Source organism: Nerophis lumbriciformis, linkage group LG28, assembly GCF_033978685.3.
Source record: "Nerophis lumbriciformis linkage group LG28, RoL_Nlum_v2.1, whole genome shotgun sequence".
NCBI classification, from domain to species: Eukaryota; Metazoa; Chordata; class Actinopteri; order Syngnathiformes; family Syngnathidae; genus Nerophis; species Nerophis lumbriciformis.
Genome location: NC_084575.2, coordinates 18837711 through 18860566, shown reverse-complemented (window position 1 = coordinate 18860566; position 22856 = coordinate 18837711). Strand labels below are relative to the sequence as shown.

The 22856-nt window shown below is 40.0% G+C and overlaps 1 protein-coding gene across 1 annotated transcript in view; it reads right to left on the bottom strand.

The window, feature by feature from the left end:
* The window catches only part of suclg2 (succinate-CoA ligase GDP-forming subunit beta), a 225449-nt gene that overhangs the window by 19923 nt on the left and 182670 nt on the right, over positions 1-22856 (bottom strand). Inside the window, exon 10 of the mRNA XM_061923823.2 lies at positions 6132-6252. Within this exon, the coding sequence (XP_061779807.1) occupies positions 6132-6252 (121 nt within the window). The remainder of the gene's footprint in view (positions 1-6131; positions 6253-22856) is intronic.

The following is a 22856-nucleotide window of genomic DNA, read 5'->3' as shown; positions in this document are numbered from 1 at the left end:
GCGAAGCCAGCGGCGTTTGTGGGTGTTGTTTATAAATGGCTTTGGCTTTGCAAAGTAGAGTTTTAACATGCACTTACAGCTGCAGCGACAAACTGTAGTTCCTGACAGTGGTTGTCTGAAGTGTTCCTGAGCCCATGTGGTGATATCCTTTACAAACTGATGTTGCTTTTTGAGTGGTGACCCTCACCCCATCCTTGTTTGTGAATGACTGAGCATTTCATGGAAGCTGCTTTTATACCCAATCATGGCACCCACCTGTTCCCAATTAGCCTGTTCACCTGTGGGATGTTCCAAATAAGTGTTTGATGAGCATTCCTAAACTTTATCAGTCTTTTTTGAAACATGTTGCAGGCATCAAATTCCAAATGAGCTAAAATTTGCAAAACATGTTAAGTATCTTGTCTTTGCAGTCTATTCAATAGGTTGAAAAGGATTTGCAAATCATTGTATTCTGTTTTTATTTACACAACGTGCCAACTTCACTGGTTTTGGGTTTTGTAAATGCACTGCAGGACTGCTTCTAAAATGCCAATAAAAAGAAGAACAAGTCTCCTGCATGTTTGAAAACTCAGGTCGGAGCATGATGACATGAATGTGCAGTAAATGAGAGTGTCTCTGTGGTAATGCCCCAAATAGTACACCCAAATCCTCATTTAAATAAGGCGGTCTGCATCAATTGCACACGCAGTCTTGGTAAATGACACACAACATGCCCACTAATACTACACGCTATTTAATAGATTGCAATAGGGTTGTACGGTATACTGGTATTAGTATAGTACCGCGATACTAATAAATCATATTCAATATTATAAAGCAGTGGTCCCCAACCGGTCCGTGGATCGATTGGTACCGGGCCGCACAATAAAAAAAAAAATATATATATATATATATATTTTTTTATATTTATTTTTTATTAAATCAACATAAAAAACATAAGATACACTTACAATTAGTAAGCCAAAAAACCTCCCTCTCCCATTTACACTCATTCACATTCATTCACACAAAATATCAAATATGAGATCAATACAGTCTGCAGGGATACAGTCCGTAAGCACACATGATTGTATTTTTTTATGACAAAAAAACCCCAAAAAAACTAAAAAACAAAAACCATACCATAGGGTTTTCACTATGTAAAGCGCTTTGAGTCACTCGAGAAAAGTGCTATATAAATATAATTCACTTCACTTCACAATATGTTACTGCATACGTCAGCAGACTAAATTAGGAGCCTTTGTTTGCTTACTTACTACTAAAAGACAAGTTGTCTTGTATGTTCACTATTTTATTTAAGGACAAACTTTCAGTAAGAAACCTATGTTTAATGTACCCTCAGATTTTTTGTTCAAATAAAGCCAATAATACGATTTTTTGTTATCCCCTTTATTTAGAAAAGTACCGAAAAGTATCAAAATCATTTTGGTATTGGTACCAAAATATTGGTATCGGGACAACACTAGATTGCACACACCGTTTACTGCTTGGTGTTTGGGTCTTAGTAAATCAGGCCCTTAGAGTGGCATGGATTTTGAGCAAGCACAAGAAGCCATTTTTAGGTGCAGGGATACAAGAATGCATCCTGAAGTGATGGGCAATGGCAAACAAAAAGATGAAATGACAGCTACAATGAAGTAAATGCCTCTTTCAGATTCCACAGCAATCACAGCAAAGTTTGAAATATTAAAGTATCATTGCTTGTAACCTGACTTGCCTCCACAAATAGAACTTATTGTAAAATATATGTGTAGGCCTCTAAGATTTGAGTAACTCTTTTTGTGTCAAACAGTTCACTACGGACCTACAGACCCACCCCCTTAATCTGGCCCTCACATTGTCTGGTAAAACAATTCTGGCCCTTGGACAACATTTTTTTTAATTGAAACACCTAACGGACGTCTTTTAACTCACTCCTCCGACTTTGCCAACGTCACGACCACATGCATCTTCTTCAAAAGGAGAATACAAAACTCGGGGCCAATGCAATCAACCCAAGCCATTTAAAAGAGATTTCCCAATTAAAAGCGTGCCAGTTAATCCATTCTGATCCGGTTGAAGAGCGCTGGACCGTGCCCACTGCCCTGCAGCCAGCCTCGCAAGCTGAGCTGATTGATTCCCGACCAATCTTCTCCACAAGACTGCAACCCAAGATGCAATGACCCACGAGCTAAAGCTTGAATAAGGCCCAGGTCAAGAAAACATGGCTGCGCCAACCACTAGCAGTGACCTTATAGAGCTGGTGAGTCAGGTTAGATATCAACGTCTGAGATAAGAAATTAAACTGCTGAACTACAACCCTTACCCCGGATTTTCACTGGATGTATAATGGCGGGGGACTTTTTGCATTTCCATTGTAAGGGGAACTGCATTTTTTGGGGATAATTTTGCCTATCGTTCACAGTCATTATGAAAGACATGATTACGGATGGTTGTTTTAAAGAGGAACATTATCACCAGACCTATGTAAGCGTCAATATATACCTTGATGTTGCAGAAAAAAGACCATATATTTTTTTAACCGATTTCCGAACTCTAAATGGGTGAATTTTGGCGAATTAAACGCCTTTCTATTATTCGCTCTCGGAGCGATGACGTCACGTTGTGACGTCACATCGTGACGTCACATCGGGAAGCAATCCGCCATTTTCTCAAACACCGAGTCAAATCAGCTCTGTTATATTCCGTTTTTTCGACTGTTTTCCGTACCTTGGAGACATCATGCCTCGTCGGTGTGTTGTCGGAGGGTGTAACAACACGAACAGGAACGGATACAAGTTGCACCAGTGGCCCAAAGATGCGAAAGTGGCAAGAAATTGGACGTTTGTTCCGCATACTTTACCGACGAAAGCTATGCTACGACAGAGATGGCAAGAATGTGTGGATATCCTGCGACACTCAAAGCAGATGCATTTCCAACGATAAAGTCAAAGAAATCTGCCGCCAGACCCCCATTGAATCTGCCGGAGTGTGTGAGCAATTCAGGGACAAAGGACCTCGGTAGCACGGCAAGCAATGGCGGCAGTTTGTTCCCGCAGACGAGCGAGCTAAACCCCCTGGATGTCTTGGCTCACACCGTCCGTCCCTTATGTCACCGAAGATGATCAAGAGAAGAATATCGACCCTAGCTTCCCTGGCCTGCTGACATCAACTCCAAAACTGGACAGATCAGTTTTCAGGAAAAGAGAGCGGATGAGGGTATGTCTACAGAATATATTAATTGATGAAAATTGGGCTGTCTGCACTCTCAAAGTGCATGTTGTTGCCAAATGTATTTCATATGCTGTAAACCTAGTTCATAGTTGTTAGTTTCCTTTAATGCCAAACAAACACATACCAATCGTTGGTTAGAAGGCGATCGCCGAATTCGTCCTCGCTTTCTCCCGTGTCGCTGGCTGTCGTGTCGTTTTCGTCGGTTTCGCTTGCATACGGTTCAAACCGATATGGCTCAATAGCTTCAGTTTCTTCTTCAATTTCGTTTTCGCTACCTGCCTCCACACTATAACCATCCGTTTCAATACATGCGTAATCTGTTGAATCGCTTAAGCCGCTGAAATCCGAGTCTGAATCCGAGCTAATGTCGCTATAGCTTGCTGTTCTTTCCACCATGTTTGTTTGTGTTGGCTTCACTATGTGACGTCACAGGAAAATGGACGGGTGTTTATAACGATGGTTAAAATCAGGCACTTTGAAGCTTTTTTTAGGGATATTGCGTGATAGGTAAAATTTTGAAAAAAACTTTGAAAAATAAAATAAGCCACTGGGAACTGATTTTTAATGGTTTTAACCCTTCTGAAATTGTGATAATGTTCCCCTTTAATGCACTGTAAAAAGTAAATATTTGCGATAAAAAGTCAGCTTATAATGGAGCCCGTGGAAGCTGCTCTATTGTTCAAGGGTTCAAGGGTTTTATTCGTCACGTGCAGAATACGCCACAATAAAATGCTTTTTTCCATGCTCTTCAGATATTGCGTACAGTGGGATCCAAACACTATTTGCTGAATCTAATACACTAAATACAAAAAATACAACAATTTGAATAGCTCTGATGTACATTAATTACAAGACAATAAGTTGCACAATAAGTCCCAGTAGTTATGGTAGAAGTATCAGTACAAGTATAAGTACAGTAGTGCCTATAAAGCCCTTAAAAAACATCCAAACACCTCCATTAGGGTTTTATATACATGATGGAAGTATATATGTTATGTAGTAACAGGCACCCTTCATAATAACATTTAATATTTACGTATTTTGATCATTTTAAACATACAAGGCTATAGATGTCCGATAAAGGCTTTTTTGCTGATTTCCGATATTGTCCAACTCTTAATTACCGATTCCGATATCAACCGATACCGATATATACAGTCGTGGAATTAACGCATTATTATGCCTAATTTTGTTGTGATGCCCCGCTGGATGCATTAAACAATGTAACAAGGCTTTCCAAAATAAATCAACTCAAGTTATGGAAAAAAGTGCCAACATAGCACTGACATATTTATTATTGAAGTCACAAAGTGCATTTTTTTTATTTTAACATGCCTTAAAACAGCAGCTTGGAATTTGGGACAGGCTTTCCCTGAGAGAGCATGAGGAGGTTGAGGTGGGGGGTGGGGTGTAGCGGGGGGTGCATATTGTAGCGTCCCGGAAGAGTTAGTGCACCAAGGGGTTCTGGGTATTTGTTCTGTTGTGTTTATGTTGTGATACGGTGCGGATGTTCTCCCGAAATGTGTTTGTCATTCTTGTTTGGTGTGGGTTCACAGTGTGGCACATATTTGTAACAGTGTTAAAGTTGTTTATACGGCCACCCTCAGTGTGACCTGTATGGCTGTTGACCAAGTATGCATTTGCATTTGCTTATGTGTGTGAAAAGCCGTAGATATTATGTGACTGGGCCGGCACGCAAAAGCAGTGCCTTTAAGGTTTATTGGCGCTCTGTACTTCTCCCTACGTCCGTGTACACAGTGGCGTTTTAAAAAGTCATACATTTTACTTTTTGAAATCGATACCGATAATTTCCGATATCACATTTTAAAGCATTTATCGGCCGATAACATCAGCAGTCCGATGTTATCGGTTTACCGATTACTTGTTTTTTTTATTTCATTATTCTTCTTAGTAGCAGCTTTTTTTGGTGAGCTTGCCAAGTCACCACTTCACTGCTGTACCTTTATGCACAGTCGGCTTCTGAAAAAACAGCTTACACGCCCTGACCCACTAACCATATTTCCGTGTGTGTGTGGACACACTGTGGGAACTCACGCGCGCAAACACGCAAGAATCGAGGCAATTAAGCAAACCATAGACTCTCCTGGTGCTCCTGAGAGTCACTTTTTCCATCACACTCTACACAAAGTGGTTTCATTAGCATACACAGGTTGAAAGGTGTGCCTATCAGCGGTGTCTCTACTGTTATTCCGGCCGCCGCTAATGACGGGTGTGGCAGAATGTGACACATGTGAGAAATACGCTGCTCTTGGTGCTGGGACACTGGGCCGTGATGAAGATGAATAACACAATGGTTTCAAAGTTGAAATCATGATGGCAAATCCTATTTTATTCATTGAACAAATCATCGAGGCGACAATACAAATTAGAGCTTTTTTCTAATCAAAATAATCTATGACTTGCTGCAGCCCTAACCTCCTATCTGGGAAATCGCAAAAAGCCGCTGCCTGACCAGGGCCCAGAAAATCTATAGAGACCGTTTTTTTTTGTTTTTTAACGTAACTTTTTAAGCCAAGGACTGTTTTCACTGCTGGACTCTAGAAAAAGGTTCCGCAGCCTCCGTAGCAGAACCTCCAGGTTCTGTAAAAGCTTCTTCCCTCAGGCCAAAACTCTTGAATGCATCATAATCATCCCCTCAATTCCCCCGAAAAACGGATTAACTCGCTGGAATATAAAGACAATATAACATAAACGTGGATGCATATGCAAAAGTGCAATATATTTATCTGTACAGTAATATATTTATTTATATCTGCACCTATTGCTCTTTTATTCTGCACTACCATGACAAAATGCAACAAAATTCCGTTCTTATCTGTATTGTAAAGTTCAAATTTGAATGACAATAAAAGGAAGTCTAAGTCTAAAAAGACAAAAGGTGAAAGTCATGTTTTTACCTTCAAGCCTGACCACCAGAGGCACCTTTAGCTCCAGCTCTCGACATGCCTTGGTGATACCATTGGCAATGATGGCACAGTTGACGATCCCCCCAAAAATGTTGACAAGAATAGCCTCAACCTGAGAAGGAAAAGTTGAAGAAGTGGATTTAGAACAAGGCGAGCTAAAAACGTCATGTGCTGGGAGGATGACATTAAAAAAAGACGATATGAAGTCAGATGAGATTTGATATCCAAACATGAGCGCTGGACTTTTTTCCATGTTTTCATTTTTTTTCAGATGGGAATCTCACAAGCTGATTAAGTGGGTCAAACAATACAACTTACACACTGGCAGGATAATACATTACATCATTTTTGCTACAGGTTAAAAACAATGGCACTGAAGTCTTCTGCTAATGAACCAGAAGTACAATTTCAATGTAACATTGTACAAATACAGTCGTGGTCAAAAGTTTACATACACTTGTAAAGAACATAATGTCATGGCTGTCTTGAGTTTCCAATCATTTCTACAACTCTTATTTTTTTGTGATAGAGTGATTGGAGCACATACTTGTTTGATACAAAAAACATTCATGAAGTTTGGTTCTTTTATGAATTTATTATGGGTCTACTGAAAATGTGACCAAATCTGCTGGGTCAAAAGTATACATACAGCAACATACATTATCAATGTTGGTGATGTAGAAAAGTTACAATCAAATCAAATTAGCTTCATGACATGGCCTCTTAACTTCATGTGAGTGATTATGATTGACCACACCTGTTGACTTCTCTGAGCCCATTTAAATAATTCTCATGTGATGCAGTCATTAGACTCAGTTATAGACACGACAATGGGAAAGTCAAAGGAACTCGGCACAGATCTGAAAAAAACAAATCATTGACTTGAACAAGTCAGGAAAATCACTTGGAGCCTTTTTAAAGCAGCTTAAGGTCCCATGAGCAACTGTGCAGACAATTGTTTGTAAGTTTAAAGAGCATGGCACAGTTTTGTCACTGCCACGATCAGGAAGAAAACGCAAGCTATCACCTGCTGCTGAGAGAAAATTGGTCAGGATGATCAAGAGTCAACCGAGAAACACCAAAAAGCAGGTCTGCAATGAATTGGAGGAACGTTCTGTGGTCAGCTGTTTGGCCACAATACCCAGCAATATGTTTGGAGGAGAAAAGGTGAGGCCTTTAATCCCAGAAACACAATTCCTACAGTCAAGCATGGTGGTGGTAGTATTATGCTCTGGGCCTGTTTTGCTGCCAATTGAATTGGTGCTTTACAGAGAGTAAATGGGACAATGAAAAAGGAGGATTACCTCCAAATTCTGCAGGACAACCTAAAATCATCAGCCCAGAGGTCGGGTCTTGGGCGCAGTTGGGTGTTCCAACAGGACAATAACCCCACACACACGTCAAAAGTGGTAAAGGAATGGCTAAATCAGGCTAGCATTAAGGCTTTAGAATGGCCTTCCCAAAGTCCTGATTTAAACGTGTGGACAATGCTGAAGAAACAAATCCATGTCAGTAAGCCAACACACACTGCAAAAACTGAAATCTAAGTAAGATTAAATATCTCAAATAAGGGTGATATTTGCTTATTTTCTGTCTGATAAGATAATTCTTCTCACTAAGCAGATTTTATGTTAGAGTGTTTTACTTGTTTTAAGTGTGTCGGTCCTAAATTATCTCAGTAAGATATTACAGCTTGTTGCTGACCTATATAGAGTAAAACATGCTTGAAACTAGAATATCAACTGTTGCAAAGCTGTGTCATCAACACTCACAAGTATAAAACTGCTTTTTTAAAGTAATAATTTCTTATTTCAAGCATGAAAAAAAAATCATGACTTTGACACAATTGTGTCTCATATTAAAACAGATGACAGCCAAATGGACTTTGCTGTTTTATTTTCAATGAAACAATAGAAATTACGTACTCATATAGTAGTACAGTTGTTATTAGTGAGAATATTCTTATTTTTAGATATTTTTGGGTACATTGAGGTTAGCTAATTTTACTTGTTTTGGAAAGTCTTTCTTGTTCTATTGGCGGATAATTGTGCTTAGTTCATATAAAATACCCCTAATTTTTGTATTTTTTTCTTCTTGTTTTTGGACACTGACTTTTTGTAGTGCATTTAGATGAACTGCACCAATTCTGTCAAGAGGAGTGGTCAAAAATACAACCAGAAGCTTGTGGATGGCTACCAAAAGTGTCTTATTGCAGTGAAACTTGCCAAGGGACATGTAACCAAATATTAACATTGCTGTATGTATACTTTTGACCCAGCAGATTTTCAGTAGACCCATAATAAATTCATAAAAGAACCAAACTTCATGAATGTTTTTTTTATAACCAACAAGTATGTGCTCCAATCACTCTATCACAAAAAAATAAGAGTTATATAAATTATTGGAAACTCAAGACAGCCATGACATTATGTTCTTTACAAGTGTATGTAAACTTTTGACCATGACTGTACGTCTGGGTATCATTTCTAAAGCAACCATCAATAACACAGGCATGACCGTTTCAGCACACTAATGTGTGCCATTCAGCCTCAGATGCTGCTGTCTTGCAGTAGGACACAAAATACACTAACTAAAATGAAAAAAAAAAAAATCGACACAAAGTGATGGACTGAACAAACACAGTAAGGCAGTTTGGAAAATGTGTCTGTGTGTCTAGGCCTGCGATTACACTAACGATATCCCACTTGATAATTAGCCTGGCTGGCTGACTGGAAAAGCAGACAGAGCACACAGGATTAATCCTCCATGTTTGTTTATAATCACTTCTAATCTGCTAGGGCCGCTTCGGACGAGCAGCTCGAGAGTGTGTCTCGGACGCGTGTCTGTTTGCACACTGTGATGCTGTGCGCTTTTTCCCTGTGTGGTAATGATGTTTACTGGGAGAGGAGATCAAGGACTTGGATAGCTATTAGAATGACAGTCAAGGCATTGTCCTTTACGGGCTATCCAAATGAGCATCTCCTTGTAAACAGCAGAGAGCAGGGCAGAACGCTGCAACAAACAAGATAAGTGGGCAACAGCATGCCAAAATGGACAAGTTGTTGGCACAGAATAAAGATGTGATTAGACCAGGGGTGTCAAACGTAAGGCCCGCGGGCCAGGTTTTATCCGGTTTGCGGGATGAGTTTGCTAAGTATAAAAATGAGCCAAAATTTTTGAATGAAATAAACTGCTGTTCTAAATGTGTCCACTAGTTGTCACAATAGCTATTCTTTGTAGATGATGCTACATATGTAAAACCCCCCCAAAAAACACGTTAGTTCACAAGTCGAGGAAAACTACATAAATAATATTTCTGATCCTGTAATTTGATATAATTTTTTTATCTTGATTGAAAATTAACACCAATGAGTTGACTGATTGTCACATCATTTATTCAGAAAGTATAAATAATGACAAATACAGATAGAATACTATTAACCGCAACATGTAAGTGTTAAAGGGGAACATTATCACAATTTCAGAATGGTTAAAACCATTAAAAATCAGTTCCCAGTGGCTTATTTTATTTTTCGAAGTTTTTTTCAAAATTTTACCCATCACGTAATATCCCTAAAAAAAGCTTCAAAGTGCCTGATTTTAACCATCATTATATACACCCGTCCATTTTCCTGTGACGTCACACAGTGATGCCGATACAAACAAACATGGCGGATAGAACAGCAAGTTTATAGCGACATTAGCTCGGATTCAGACTCGGATTTCAGCGGCTTAAGCGATTCAACAGATTACGCATGTATTGAAACGGATGGTTGTAGTGTGGAGGCAGATAGCGAAAACGAAATTGAAGAAGAAACTGAAGCGATTGAGCCATATCGGTTTGAACCGTATGCAAGCGAAACCGACGAAAACGACACGACAGCCAGCGACACGGGAGAAAGCGAGGACGAATTCGGCGATCGCCTTCTAACCAACGATTGGTATGTGTTTGTTTGGCATTAAAGGAAACTAACAACTATGAACTAGGTTTACAGCATATGAAATACATTTGGCAACAACATGCACTTTGAGAGTGCAGACAGCCCAGTTTTCATCAATTAATATATTCTGTAGACAAACCCTCATCCGCACTCTTTTCCTGGGGGTCTGGCGGCAGATTTCTTTGACTTTATCGTTGGAAATGCATTCGCTTTGAGTGTTGCAGAATATCCACACATTCTTGCCATCTCTGTCGTAGCATAGCTTTCGTCGGTAAAGTGTGCGGAACAAACGTCCAATTTCTTGCCACTTTTGCATCTTTGGGCCACTGGTGCAACTTGAATCCGTCCCTGTTCGTGTTGTTACACCCTCCGACAACACACCGACGAGGCATGATGTCTCCAAGGTACGGAAAACAGTCGAAAAAACGGAAAATAACAGAGCTGATTTGACTCGGTGTTTGAGAAAATGGCGGATTGCTTCCCGATGTGACGTCACAACGTGACGTCATCGCTCCGAGAGCAAATAATAGAAAGGGGTTTAATTCACCAAAATTCACCCATTTAGAGTTCGGAAATCGGTTAAAAAAATATATGGTCTTTTTTCTGCAACATCAAGGTATATATTGACGCTTACATAGGTCTGGTGATAATGTTCCCCTTTAAATAACCCAACAACATTATGATTTGTCCATTTTCATAATGTGCTTGTTCTATTTTTAAACAAAAGAAAACAATCTGAAATTGTCTATTTTTTAGTTATCGTGCCGTGATTTTACCAGTTTCTCCATGTGGCCCCCCCATCTAAAATTAATTTGAGAATGGGTTAAGAAGGTCTTGGTATAAAAACAAACAAAGGTTTTGCAAGATTTCATGAAGTATACCACAGGATGATGCTGAAATACAAAATAACTACTTAAGAGGAGTGCCGTTAATTGTGTCAAATTCAAAGAACAATAACCAAAACTAGACACCTTTGGTTCAACTTTTGTTGCCCATCATTGCGCGATAATATTGCTTTTAAAAAAAGTAGCGTGAATACACAAAATGTATCTGTCAGAAAAATTGTATGTCAATTATCAGACCTGCCCAAGCTCGATCCAGGACCAGTCTAAGCCCGAGGCATCTTTTTCTTTTGTGTTAATGTGACCGAAAACAATGGCTGTTTACATACCCCCCATTCCTTTAGAAACAGCTGTTGTTATGTAAACAGGGAATATCCAAATAAAAGAGGAGACGTGAACCTTTTTTCGTTAGAGCGTGGGTGACACTGTAAGGTTACAGGTCGACACGTTTCTCCTCATTTGAGCCAAATTGAATCCTGTATCTGTTTATTTCCGTGCGTCTTGTCTGTTTTATCCCTGGGCAACACACTCATGTATTGATTGATTCCCGAGCGTGGCCACCGCTGCTGCTCACTGCTCCCCTCACCGCCCAGGGGGTTGAACAAGGGGACAGGTCAAATGCAGAGGGTAATTTCACCACACCTCGTGTGTGTGTGTGTGACTATCAGTGGTACTTTAACCTTTATTTTGTATATCCCTGTCAGACCTGGCGCCAGTGGGAGGGCTTTCTTCCTAAGAGTATGCCAACTATGGAGGGCCAAATGGGACAAAAGTAAATACATAATTAAATATTTAAGTAATATTCTACCATTTAATAAATGAGTAAATAAATCATAAAACAACAATTTATAATAATTAAGCTGTTAAATAATTAAACTATGGAACAAATAATTTAATATTCACATTGACCCACTTACAGTCATGGTCAAAAGTTTGCATACACTTGTAAAGAACATAATGTCATAGCTGTCTTGAGTTTCCAATAATTTCTACAACTCCTATTTTTTTGTGATAGAGTGATTGGAGCACATACTTGTTTGTCACAAAAAACATTCATGAAGTTTGGTTCTTTTACGAATGTATTATGGGTCTACTGAAAATGTAACCAAATCTGCTGGGTCAAAAGTATACATACAGCAACATACATTATCAATTTTGGTGATGTAGAAAAATTACAATCAAATCAAATTAGCTTCATGTAATGGCCTCTTAAATAAATGTGAGTGATAATGATTGATGACACTTCTCTGAGCCATTTAAATAGGGCTCACGTGATGCAGTCATTAGACCCGGTTACAAACGCGACAATGGGAAAGTCAAAAGAACTCAGCACAGATCTGAAAAAAACTAATCATTGACTCGAATAAGTCAGGAAAGTCACTTGGAGCCATTTCAAAGCAGCTTCAGGTCCCAAGAGCAACTGTGCAGACAATTTTTCGTGAGTATAAAGTGCATGGCACAGTTTTGTCACTGCCACGATCAGGAAGAAAACGCAAGCTGTCACCTGACATTATGTCCTTCACAACTGTATGTGTTTTGGGTGGGGTTTGTGTATGTTTTGAACGTTGCTCTGCAACACCAGAGCAGCTTTTACTGTAATGGGATGACATTAACACTTTTGCATAGCAGTAAATTCTCTTTTACGCCACACCTTTCGAACAATAGTATTCATCATGCGCAGGCACAATTAAATATATCAATGTGCTGAAGAAAGGTATATTTTTGTCCATCATCCATTAGAACTCACAACACCAGCTTTTGACATACCCAGTATTGCAATGAAAAAAGAAAAGGACTAACACGATGGGTTACTGTCAGCATACATGAGTAAATACAGTATTGTATGTCAGTGTGAATACATGTAAAAAAATAATGAGGTATGACAAATGCAAATAATTCAACTATAATTGTGCACATGCATGTCTAAAATCTTGCCAGCTGTGCTCAGTGCAGAAACACAGCAGGGTGCAGGGTCAGCATCACTGCCGTCATCATTAAAAGGTATAGACAACATTTACAACCACAGTATAATTGTACAGTACAGCGTACGACTCTTATTCAATACTAACCACCACAGAACTTAAATTGAGATGCAGACTTAATTTTACTAAGCCTGCACAGTGCACTACACGGCTTCCACTAGGGGACAGCAGAGATCCAAAAGCATTTTTTTAAAAACCTCACTATGGCTGATTCTGCTCTGGAGGGGTTTGCAGCCCATTTTTCAATGCTGTCTCTTTTGGGAAGAGCCATATTTCTTCCATTCATGCATCTTCTATTGACATCCATGTATATAAATGATAGGTAGAAAAAGATTTATGTTGCTTGGCAAAGAAGTAAGTGTTGTTTATAACAATATGTAGCCTATGCATCAAGGGCTGCATTGCACTTTTTATTTTTTTTTTGCAAAGTTCGTGTTTTCTTATTAAACCTCTACATACTGTAGAAGTGTACTGCTTGCAGACAATAGCATCTGGCAAAAAAGTCATACAATTACAAAAAAAAGTGCCAAAAATAACAATATGATCAAAGTTCTATTACAAATTGGAATCAAAAACACAAGATCACTTTAGTTATGCTAAAAAAGAAATACAAAATAAAACATGTTACAGTTTCAATGCCACACTGGAGTCCTATCTGGGTCGATAGGGAACACATTTTAGTTTAATCTTCATGATGTGACTGGCACTCCAATCAAAGGTTTTGCCTTGCTTTATCTGAGAAAATCACATTCTGAGGTATAAAATAGCGCTACCAGGTGAGCTAACTTGGCAGCGGGGTATATTCCTATCATTAAAATTCAGCACATGTGAAGAATCACATATAAATGTGCCCAGCTCGCTATTTTTGCCCAATCCTTGTGCTTTGTTGCAGGCGCTGTTATATAGCATGAGCCTGCCAGGTGAAATTATTCAAATTTTACAAAACAGAACCACTGCTGTTGGCAATCTAAAACCTGCCAAGGCATTTTTGAGTCAAACTTGAACAACAACAACAAAAAAAAGAGTGTTTCATGTGAAAAATGGGCTGGCATGACTACTAAAATGAAACACTATACATGTACCAGAGAATACAATATGACATGTGTTCATGTACAATGCCAGATAGAGTGCTGACCGTTGTTTGAGATTACATAAAAGTATTACCAGCGAATTACAAACCTCTCACTGTACGAACCTTTCGATTCACGAACCACAGACTGAATACAAATATGCTTGTCTTAGTGTATTAACGTTTCATGCAGCCATTTTGTGCCCGGCAGCACAGCCATCGTGGACGAGCTTATCGCTCATTTAGTCTTTAGCTCCTGTGCTTAGTGCTACTTTTTGTGCTTTTTAAATGCTTTTTTGAATATATACAACATTTTTCTAGTTTTGCTATTTCAACATGGGTCCAAAGAAGGTGAAGGACTTGCGATGTGTGGTTTGAAACATTCAGGAAATATCCAGAGATTTTTCAAAGCTTCCTCCCCACTACCTACCGCTGCACGCCAAGACGATTAACCAAAAAGCCCAAGTGGATTTAATTTTGCATGCAGCTGAGATAGGCTCCAGCACCTCCCGCGACCCCAAAAGAGACAAGCGGTAGAAAATGGATGGATGGATAGATTCCTAACCATTGCTGTTGAAGTTGTGATTTTTAAACTGTGAGTGCACCACAGGGCCAGTGTCAGTGTGTGTGTGTGTCGGCAGGGTGGCTGCAAAAAAGGACAGTTGATCGATATGTTTTTTTTTTATGCTTTGTTATTAAATAGAAAGTTGATCCGTCATCCTTGGGATGTTTGTTTGATATACAGTGGAATTTCAATTGACAAATGCCTCTATTAGCGACCTTTTTGGTTTACGAACCTTTAGAATGAGGAAAATATGCCTCTGTGCGCAAACCATGTGTCGGTGTACAGATGCTTCAGTCATTCATTTTGTGTGCCGCTGGAAGCCTTTGGGCTCTGTCTTTTTGATGACATCACTTCCTGTACATACGGGCGCGGCTACTTTGGAGAGGTGGGGCCACTTACGTCACATCCAGTTTACTTCCTGTTAGGCATGTCCGATAATATCGGCCTGCCGATATTATCGGACTGTTTTTTTTTTATTTTTTTATTTTTAATTAAATCAACATAAAAAACACAAGATACACTTACAATTAGTGCACCAACCCAAAAAACCTCCCTCCTCCATCTACACTCATTCACACAAAAGGGTTGTTTCTTTCTGTTATTAATATTCTGGTTCCTACATTATATATCAATATATATCAATACAGTCTGCAAGGGATACAGTCCGTAAGCACACATGATTGTGCGTGCTGCTGGTCCACTAATAGTACTAACCTTTAACAGTTAATTTTACTCATTTTCATTAATTACTAGTTTCTATGTAACTGTTTCTATATTGTTTTACTTTCTTTTTTATTCAAGAAAATGTTTTTAATTTATTTATCTTATTTTATAAATTTTTTTAAAAAGTACCTTATCTTCACCATACCTGGTTGTCCAAATTAGGCATAATAATGTGTTAATTCCGCGACTGCATATATCGGTTGATATCGGTATCAGTAATTAAAGAGTTGGACAATATCGGAATATCGGCAAAAAGCCATTATCGGACATCCCTACTTCTTGTACATATGTGCGTGACCATGCTGTTTACACATTTGAGAGGAGTACGCTAATGGCAGACGGACTGCTGATTTGTTGTAATGTGCTGCGCAAATATGGAAGAAGCAAGTCCACAATTGCAACCATCAAAAAAAAAAGAAGTTTATACGGTTGCTAAGTTTTCCAAAAGAGGTTAAATATCTTCGCAAGAACGGAGAGAAAGTGCAGGACTAGGTCGAAAAGTTCTTGCTCGTGTGAAGCTATGATTTGCAAAAAGGCTCGCCATTTATATGGCAACTTGATATCCAGAGGTGACCATGCTGGTACCAGCCCGGAAGAACCATTTAAAGGGGAACTGTACTGTTTCTTGGAAATTTTGCCTATCGTTCAAATTCGTTATGAAAGACATGGCGATGGATGTTTTTTTATAATGCAATCAGATCAGAAGTTCGCTTACAATGGAGCATATGGGAGCCATTCAATTCTTCCATTAGCATTAGCGCTCCTAGAAATAACATCCAAACACCTCCATTAAGGTTGTATATACATAATAATAATAATAATAATACATTTTATTTATAAGGCGCCTTTCTGGGCACTCAAGGACACCGTACAAAATCACAACAATAAAATCAAATTGGATAAAAAAAAACAACAACAAAGAAAGAAAATATGATTACAATGAATAAGCAGTCAGGAATAGGTGTGTTTTGAGTCTTGATTTGAAGAGGGATATTGAATCTAAGTTGCGAAGGTCTGGTGGTAAAGAGTTCCAAAGATGTGGGTCAGAGCGGCTGAAAGCTCGGGCACCCATGGTGGACAGTTTAAATAACATGATGTAAGTATATATGTAAAGTAGTAACATTTAATGTATATAATAACATTTAATATTTACGTATTTTGATCATTTCGAGTACAAGCGGTGCATTAATTAAAAAAAACGCATCACGTTTGCTTTTATTTTTTCATCACTGATTATTACTTACTGCAGATATCATGAGAGTCAACAAACATAATACATCACTTACTGTACAAGGTCTGCTGTCATTAAGATGCTGACTGCTAGGATGTTTGTATATTCCGATTGAGATGAAAAATGTCTCATAGTCCTTGCGACAAAACAGGGTAGAGGGGCGGAACAAGCACTTTTTGTGTCGTCAACGCCAGTTCCAGGTCCTAAACTTGTCGGATTATATCCTCAGCCATCTACCTTTCAGGTGAGAAGCATGATTCATGATCTAAAATGAACTTACAGGAAGCAAGGAAACAGCAGAAAACTGGATGATGTAAACATAGGAACACACAGGAGTGATCACAGCGCCACCATTAATAGTTTGTCTGCGTTAGCGTTTATAATAACAATATCACTAAAACGTGGTTAATATTCAAGTCACAAAAAGTAAATGGAGTATTGTTGGCTGTTTCTGAATGGTTACTTATTGGATCTTATGGGCAAAATAGTGGAACTCTGTAAGCAGACTTTTATTTATGTTTGTATTTAAACTGCATTAAAAAAAATCCATCCGTAGTCATGACTTTCATATTGATTGTGAACGATAGGCAATATTCCTAAAAAAGTGCATTTTCCCTTTAAGGCAAGCTGTGGGTGGTTTGAAAAAGTTAAAAAGTGGAGAAGTATTCACAGCGTGTTGCAGCAGTGCAACACGCTGCAGCTGACAAAGCTGCTACGGAGGAATTTGTCAAGCACTTTGAGGATTTAATGGGTGAAGGGGGCTTCTACGGCAGCAAGTTTTTAACTGTGATGAGACCAGGCTTTTTTTTTTTTTAAAAGATGCATAAGCGGAATTATAATACAGGTGAGGAGAAGTATAATACAGGTGATTAAGGAGAATTAAGGAGAAGTATAATACAAGTGAGCAGAAGGCACTTTGGGACACAAGCCGATGAATGATTGCATCACATTGATAGTTTGTGCTGACGCTATGTAAAGTGAAGCCACTGCTCGTTTACCACTCCCAAACTCCCAGAGTGTTAAAAAAATGGCACATATATTTGCCGACACCAGGTAAAAATTATTTTCCTATTTTTTATTCTAGCAACATGGTTGTTAACATTTAGGAGACCACCAATTGCAAATAAACTTGTTTGTGTGTGCGCACGTTGACAGTTAAGATTGCAGTTAGGATTAGGATTAGGATTGAATTTTATTTATCCCACAATGGGGAAATTACATTGTTGCAGTGCAGGTTTTTACATACAGTAACAGGAGTAAAGCTCAGACCTTCCCACCTTCAAAAGCCTTCTCAAAACACACTTATTCAGATCTGCTTTTAACCAGTGATTAGTGTTCTGTGATCTGTAATGTCCCGTCTCGTAATTGTCCTGTATTATTATGTATTTTACAATGTACTGCTTTTATATTTCCTGTATTTTATATTATTACCGTATTTTTCGGAGTATAAGTCGCTCCGGAGTATAAGTCGCACCGGCCGAAAATGCATAATAAAAAAGGAAAAAAACATATATAAGTCGCACTGGAGTATAAGTCGCATTTTTTGGGGAAATTTATTTGATAAAACCCAACACCAAGAATAGACATTTGAAAGGCAATTTAAAATAAATAAAGAATAGTGAACAACAGGCTGAATAAGTGGACGTTATATGAGGCATAAATAACCAACTAAGAACGTGCCTGGTATGTAAACGTAACATATTATGGTAAGACTCATTCAAATAACTATAACATATAGAACATGCTATACGTTTACCAAACAATCTGTCACTCCTAATCGCTAAATCCCATGAAATATTATACGTCTAGTCCAGGGGTCGGCAACCTTTACCAGTCAAAGAGCCATTTTGACCCGTTTCACAAATTAAAGAAAACAATGGGAGCCACAAATATCTTTTGAAATTTAAAATGAAATAACACTGCATACAAAGTTTTTTTTTTGCTTTGTGCTATGTATAAACCAAGGGTCTCAGACACGCGGCCCACACCTTAATATGATAATTGAATGTTAGTGCGGCCCGCGAGTTTTATATGAATGGCACTTGACAGCGCCATTCTTGTCAACCCTCCCGATTTTCCCGGCAGACTACGAATTTCAGGGCAACTATTCTCTCGACCGTGCCGTGATGGTACAGCATTTAGCGCCCACTACAACCAGCATGCCGGCCCAGCCACACGTTGTATGGGGCTTCTGCTAACTCACGTAAGTGACAGCAAGGCATACTTGGTCAACAACCACACAGATTACACTGACGGTGGCGGTATAAAAAACTTTAACACTCTTACTAATAATGCGCCACACTGTGAACCCACACCAAACAAGAATGACAAACACATTTCGGGAGAACATCTGCACCGTAACACAACATAAACATAACAGAACAAATACCCAGAATCCCATGCAGCCCTAACTCTTCCGGGCTACATTATACACCCCCGCTACCAAACCCCGCCCACCTCAACCGACGCACGGAGGGGAGGGGGGAGGGTTGATGTGTGGGGGAGCAGGGTTGGGGTGGGGGCGGGGTTTGGTGGTAGCAGGGGTGTATAATGTAGGGAAGAGTCAGGGCTGCATGGGATTCTGGGTATTTGTTCTGTTGTGTTTATGTTGTGTTACGGTGCAGATGTTCTCCCGAAATGTGTTTGTCATTCTTGTTTGGTTTTGGTTCAAAGTGTGGCGCATTATTAGTAAGAGTCTTAAAGTTGTTTTATATGGCCACCGTCAGTGTAACCTGTGTGGCTGTTGAGCAAGTATGCCTTGCTGTCATTTACGTGTGCAAGTAGAAGATGCACACAACAAAAGACTGTCCTGGCACAATGTCTGTACAGATTGTAGAGGGCGTTAAATGCTGCACCATCATGGCATGCCTTTATTATTGTTTTTACGGTGAAAATCGGAGAATAATAATCCCGGGAGTTTTCTGTGAAAGGCACCGAAAATCGGGAGGGTCGGCAAGCATGCAGCTGGGCCGCATCAGAGTGATCAAAGAGCCGCATGAAGCTACGGAGCCGCGGGTTGCCGACCCCTGGTCTAGTCTCTTACGTGAATGAGCTAAATAATATTATTTGATATTTTACGGTAATGTGTTAATAATTTCACACATAAGTCGCTCGTGAGTATAAGTCGCACCCCTGGCCAAACTATGAAAATAACTGCGACTTATAGTCCGAAAAATACGGTACTTTGAACTGTTTTATATTAGAATTTTTTATCCTGTAAAGCATCTTTGAGTACTCTGAAAAGCGCTATACCAAATACAATGTATTATTATTATTATTATTATTATTAAAGCGTAATAAAAAAAATGCAATAGATTCTACTAATATGTATAGATAGAAGAAAAAATACAACGACAAAAAAAACTAACATCGGTATTGCACACCACGAAAAAACCCATCACAATAATCACATAAGTGTGTTGTAAAGTCTTATGGTTGTGGGTAGAAAGGAGCTGCGATAGTGTTCCTTCTTGCACTGTGGATGTAACAGTCTAATGCTGAAGGAGTTACTCAGTGTCGTGCATGGGGTGAGATAGATTGGACATTATGGATGTCAACTTGGTCAGCATTCTTCTTGTCAGCCACCTCCTCAATGCTGTCTTGTGGGCAGCCTAGGACGACGACATAGAACTCCTCAATGCTGTCTTGTGGGCAGCCTAGGACGACGACATAGAACACTGCAGAAGCCACCATAAAAGGTGCACAGCAGTGACCCGCACACCCCAAAGGACCTCGGTCTCCTCAAGAGGTGTGGGCGACTTTAACCTTTCTTGTACACAGTGTTTAAATTGTGAGTCCAGTCCAGGTTATTGATGAGGTGAACACCCAGGTATTTAAATGAGTCCACTATTTCTAAATCTGATCCCTGGATGTTCACCGATGTGGGTGGTAGAGTTGACCGCTAGAAGTCAATCACAAGCTCTTTTGTTTTACTGGTGTTCAAGTGCGGGTGATTACGTGCACACCAGTCAACGAAGCCTTCTCGGTATTCCTGCTCGCTCTGTCATACACACATCCCACCACTGCAGAGTCGTCTGAGAACTTCTGCAGATGGAGTTGGAGTCATGCATTCTTTCCTGTGATAAAATGGCAACCACGGTAATCAAAAAGGTCAACCAACAAACAAGATTTCTCTATAGAATCTCCTCTCTGGTCAACAAAAGCACCATGAAGATTCTAGCGGGAACTCTCATTCAACTCTTTTTCGATTACGCTTGCACCTCCTGGTACCCTAGCACCTCCAAAACCCTCAAATCTAGACTCCAAACATCCCAGAACAAGCTAGTCAGGTTACTTCTAGACCTCCACCCCAGATCACACCTCACTCCTACCCACTTCTCCAAAGTGGGCTGGCTCAGGGTGGAGGACAGAGTAAAACAACTTGCACTGAGCCTAGTCTATAAAATACGCTACACCTCTCTGATACCGAAGTACATGTTTAACTACTTCCTTAACGTAAATGACCGCCATAACCACAACACCAGGGGGAGCTCCACTAACCACGTTAAACTCAGATTCCGATCTAATAAAGGTCTTAACTCATTCTCCTTCTATGCCACATCAATATGGAATGCACTCCCAACAGGTTAAAAAGAAAGGGCATCTCTATCCTCCTTCAAAACCGCACTAAAAGAACACCTCCAGTTAACTTCAAACGTAAACTAATAAACTTCCTTTCACATCCTACCTCCCCGGATTGTAAATAATCAAATGTAAATAATCAAATGTAGATACTTATTCTTATTCTTATGCTCTCTGATCTAAATCTCTATGTCCACTACTTGCTGTACATATGTACCAAGTCAGACCTACACTGTTCCAATGTCCATTTCTCTGATGATGCAATTGTTGATGACTGAAGTGTTTGATAACAACCAAACCTACCCCCCCTCCCCCCTCCACACCCCGGGTAAATAATGTAAATAATTCAATGTATATACTCTGCTGTTTATCTTGTGTGATGACTGTATTATGATGATAGTATATATCTGTATCAACGACTTAAACAAGTTGAAAAACGTATTCGGGTGTTACCATTTAGTGGTCAATTGTACGGAATATGTACTGTATTGTGCAAACTACTAATAAAAGTTTCAATCAATCAATCAATGCCTAAAGTCAGAGATATAGAGCGTGAACAGGTAAGGTGAGAGCAGTGTCCCTTGGGGAGCCCCTGTACTGCGAACTACCACATCTGAAGAACAGTCACGCAGCATCACGTACTGCGGCCTGTCGATGAGCTAGTTAATGATCCATGCAGCCAGGTGATGTCCACCTGGCTGCATCCGGCAGTTTCGCCCGCAGCACTGCCGGATGGATGGTGTTGAAAGCACTGGAGAAGTCAAAGAACATGACTCTCACCGTACTTCCTGCAGTCTCCAGGTGGGTGAGGGTCTGATGCGGGAGGTAGATGAGTGCATCATCCACCCCGATGCCTGGACAGTAAGCAAACTGCTAGGGGTCAATTGCTGACACTGTCTGCGCACGTAGGTGGCTGAGCATTATCCGCTCCATGGTTTTCGTGAGGTGGGAGGTCAGGGCAACAGGTCTGAAGTGCTTTAGCTCCTTCGGATGAGGTGTTTTAAGAATTGGAACCACACAGGAGGTTTTCCAGAGTGTAGGGACTTTTTCTAGGCTAAGGCTCAGGTTAAGAATGTAATAGACCACAACAGTTAACTGGTCTGCACATTCCCTGAGTAGCCTGGAACTGAAGCCATCTGGGCCTGTAGCTTTCCTGACCTTGTTCCTACCCAACTCCCTCCTCACTTGATCCAGACTGATGGAGTGTTGAGTGGGTGATGGCTGGATGCGGTGAACTGGGCTGGTGGGTTGTGGGGGGCTGACTTAGAGGGGTTTGTTAGGAAGGTGTGGACCATGTTGAGGTGTAAACGGATGGGGCAGGAGTCGAGTGGTGTGGTGTGGATCTAAATAGGTTGTAGTGAGGCCAGAGTCAAACCTGTTGAAAAAAAACATTGAGTTTGTTGGCCCACTCTTGGTCGCCAGAAGCCTGGTGACCACTTCTACTTCTTCCATGACCTGAGGTCTGTTTCAGGCTGGTCCACACTTCACGGATGGTATTTTGCTCCAGCCGTTGTTCCAGTTTTTGTTTGTAGTCATTCTTACACCTCCTGATCTTATATTTAGGATCCCGCTAGACTCTTCTCAGCTCCTCCTTGTTTTCTCAGGTGAAAGCCCTCTTCTTCTTCTTTAGTAGGGCATTCAGCTCAGTGGTGACCCAGGGTTTATTTTTGGGAAAACACCGGACCATCTTGGAGGGCACAGTGTTTTCCACACATAAGTTTATATATCCTGTGCTCAGTCAAACTTTTGATGTCTTTTCCATTTGGGCTGCAGAGCACATCC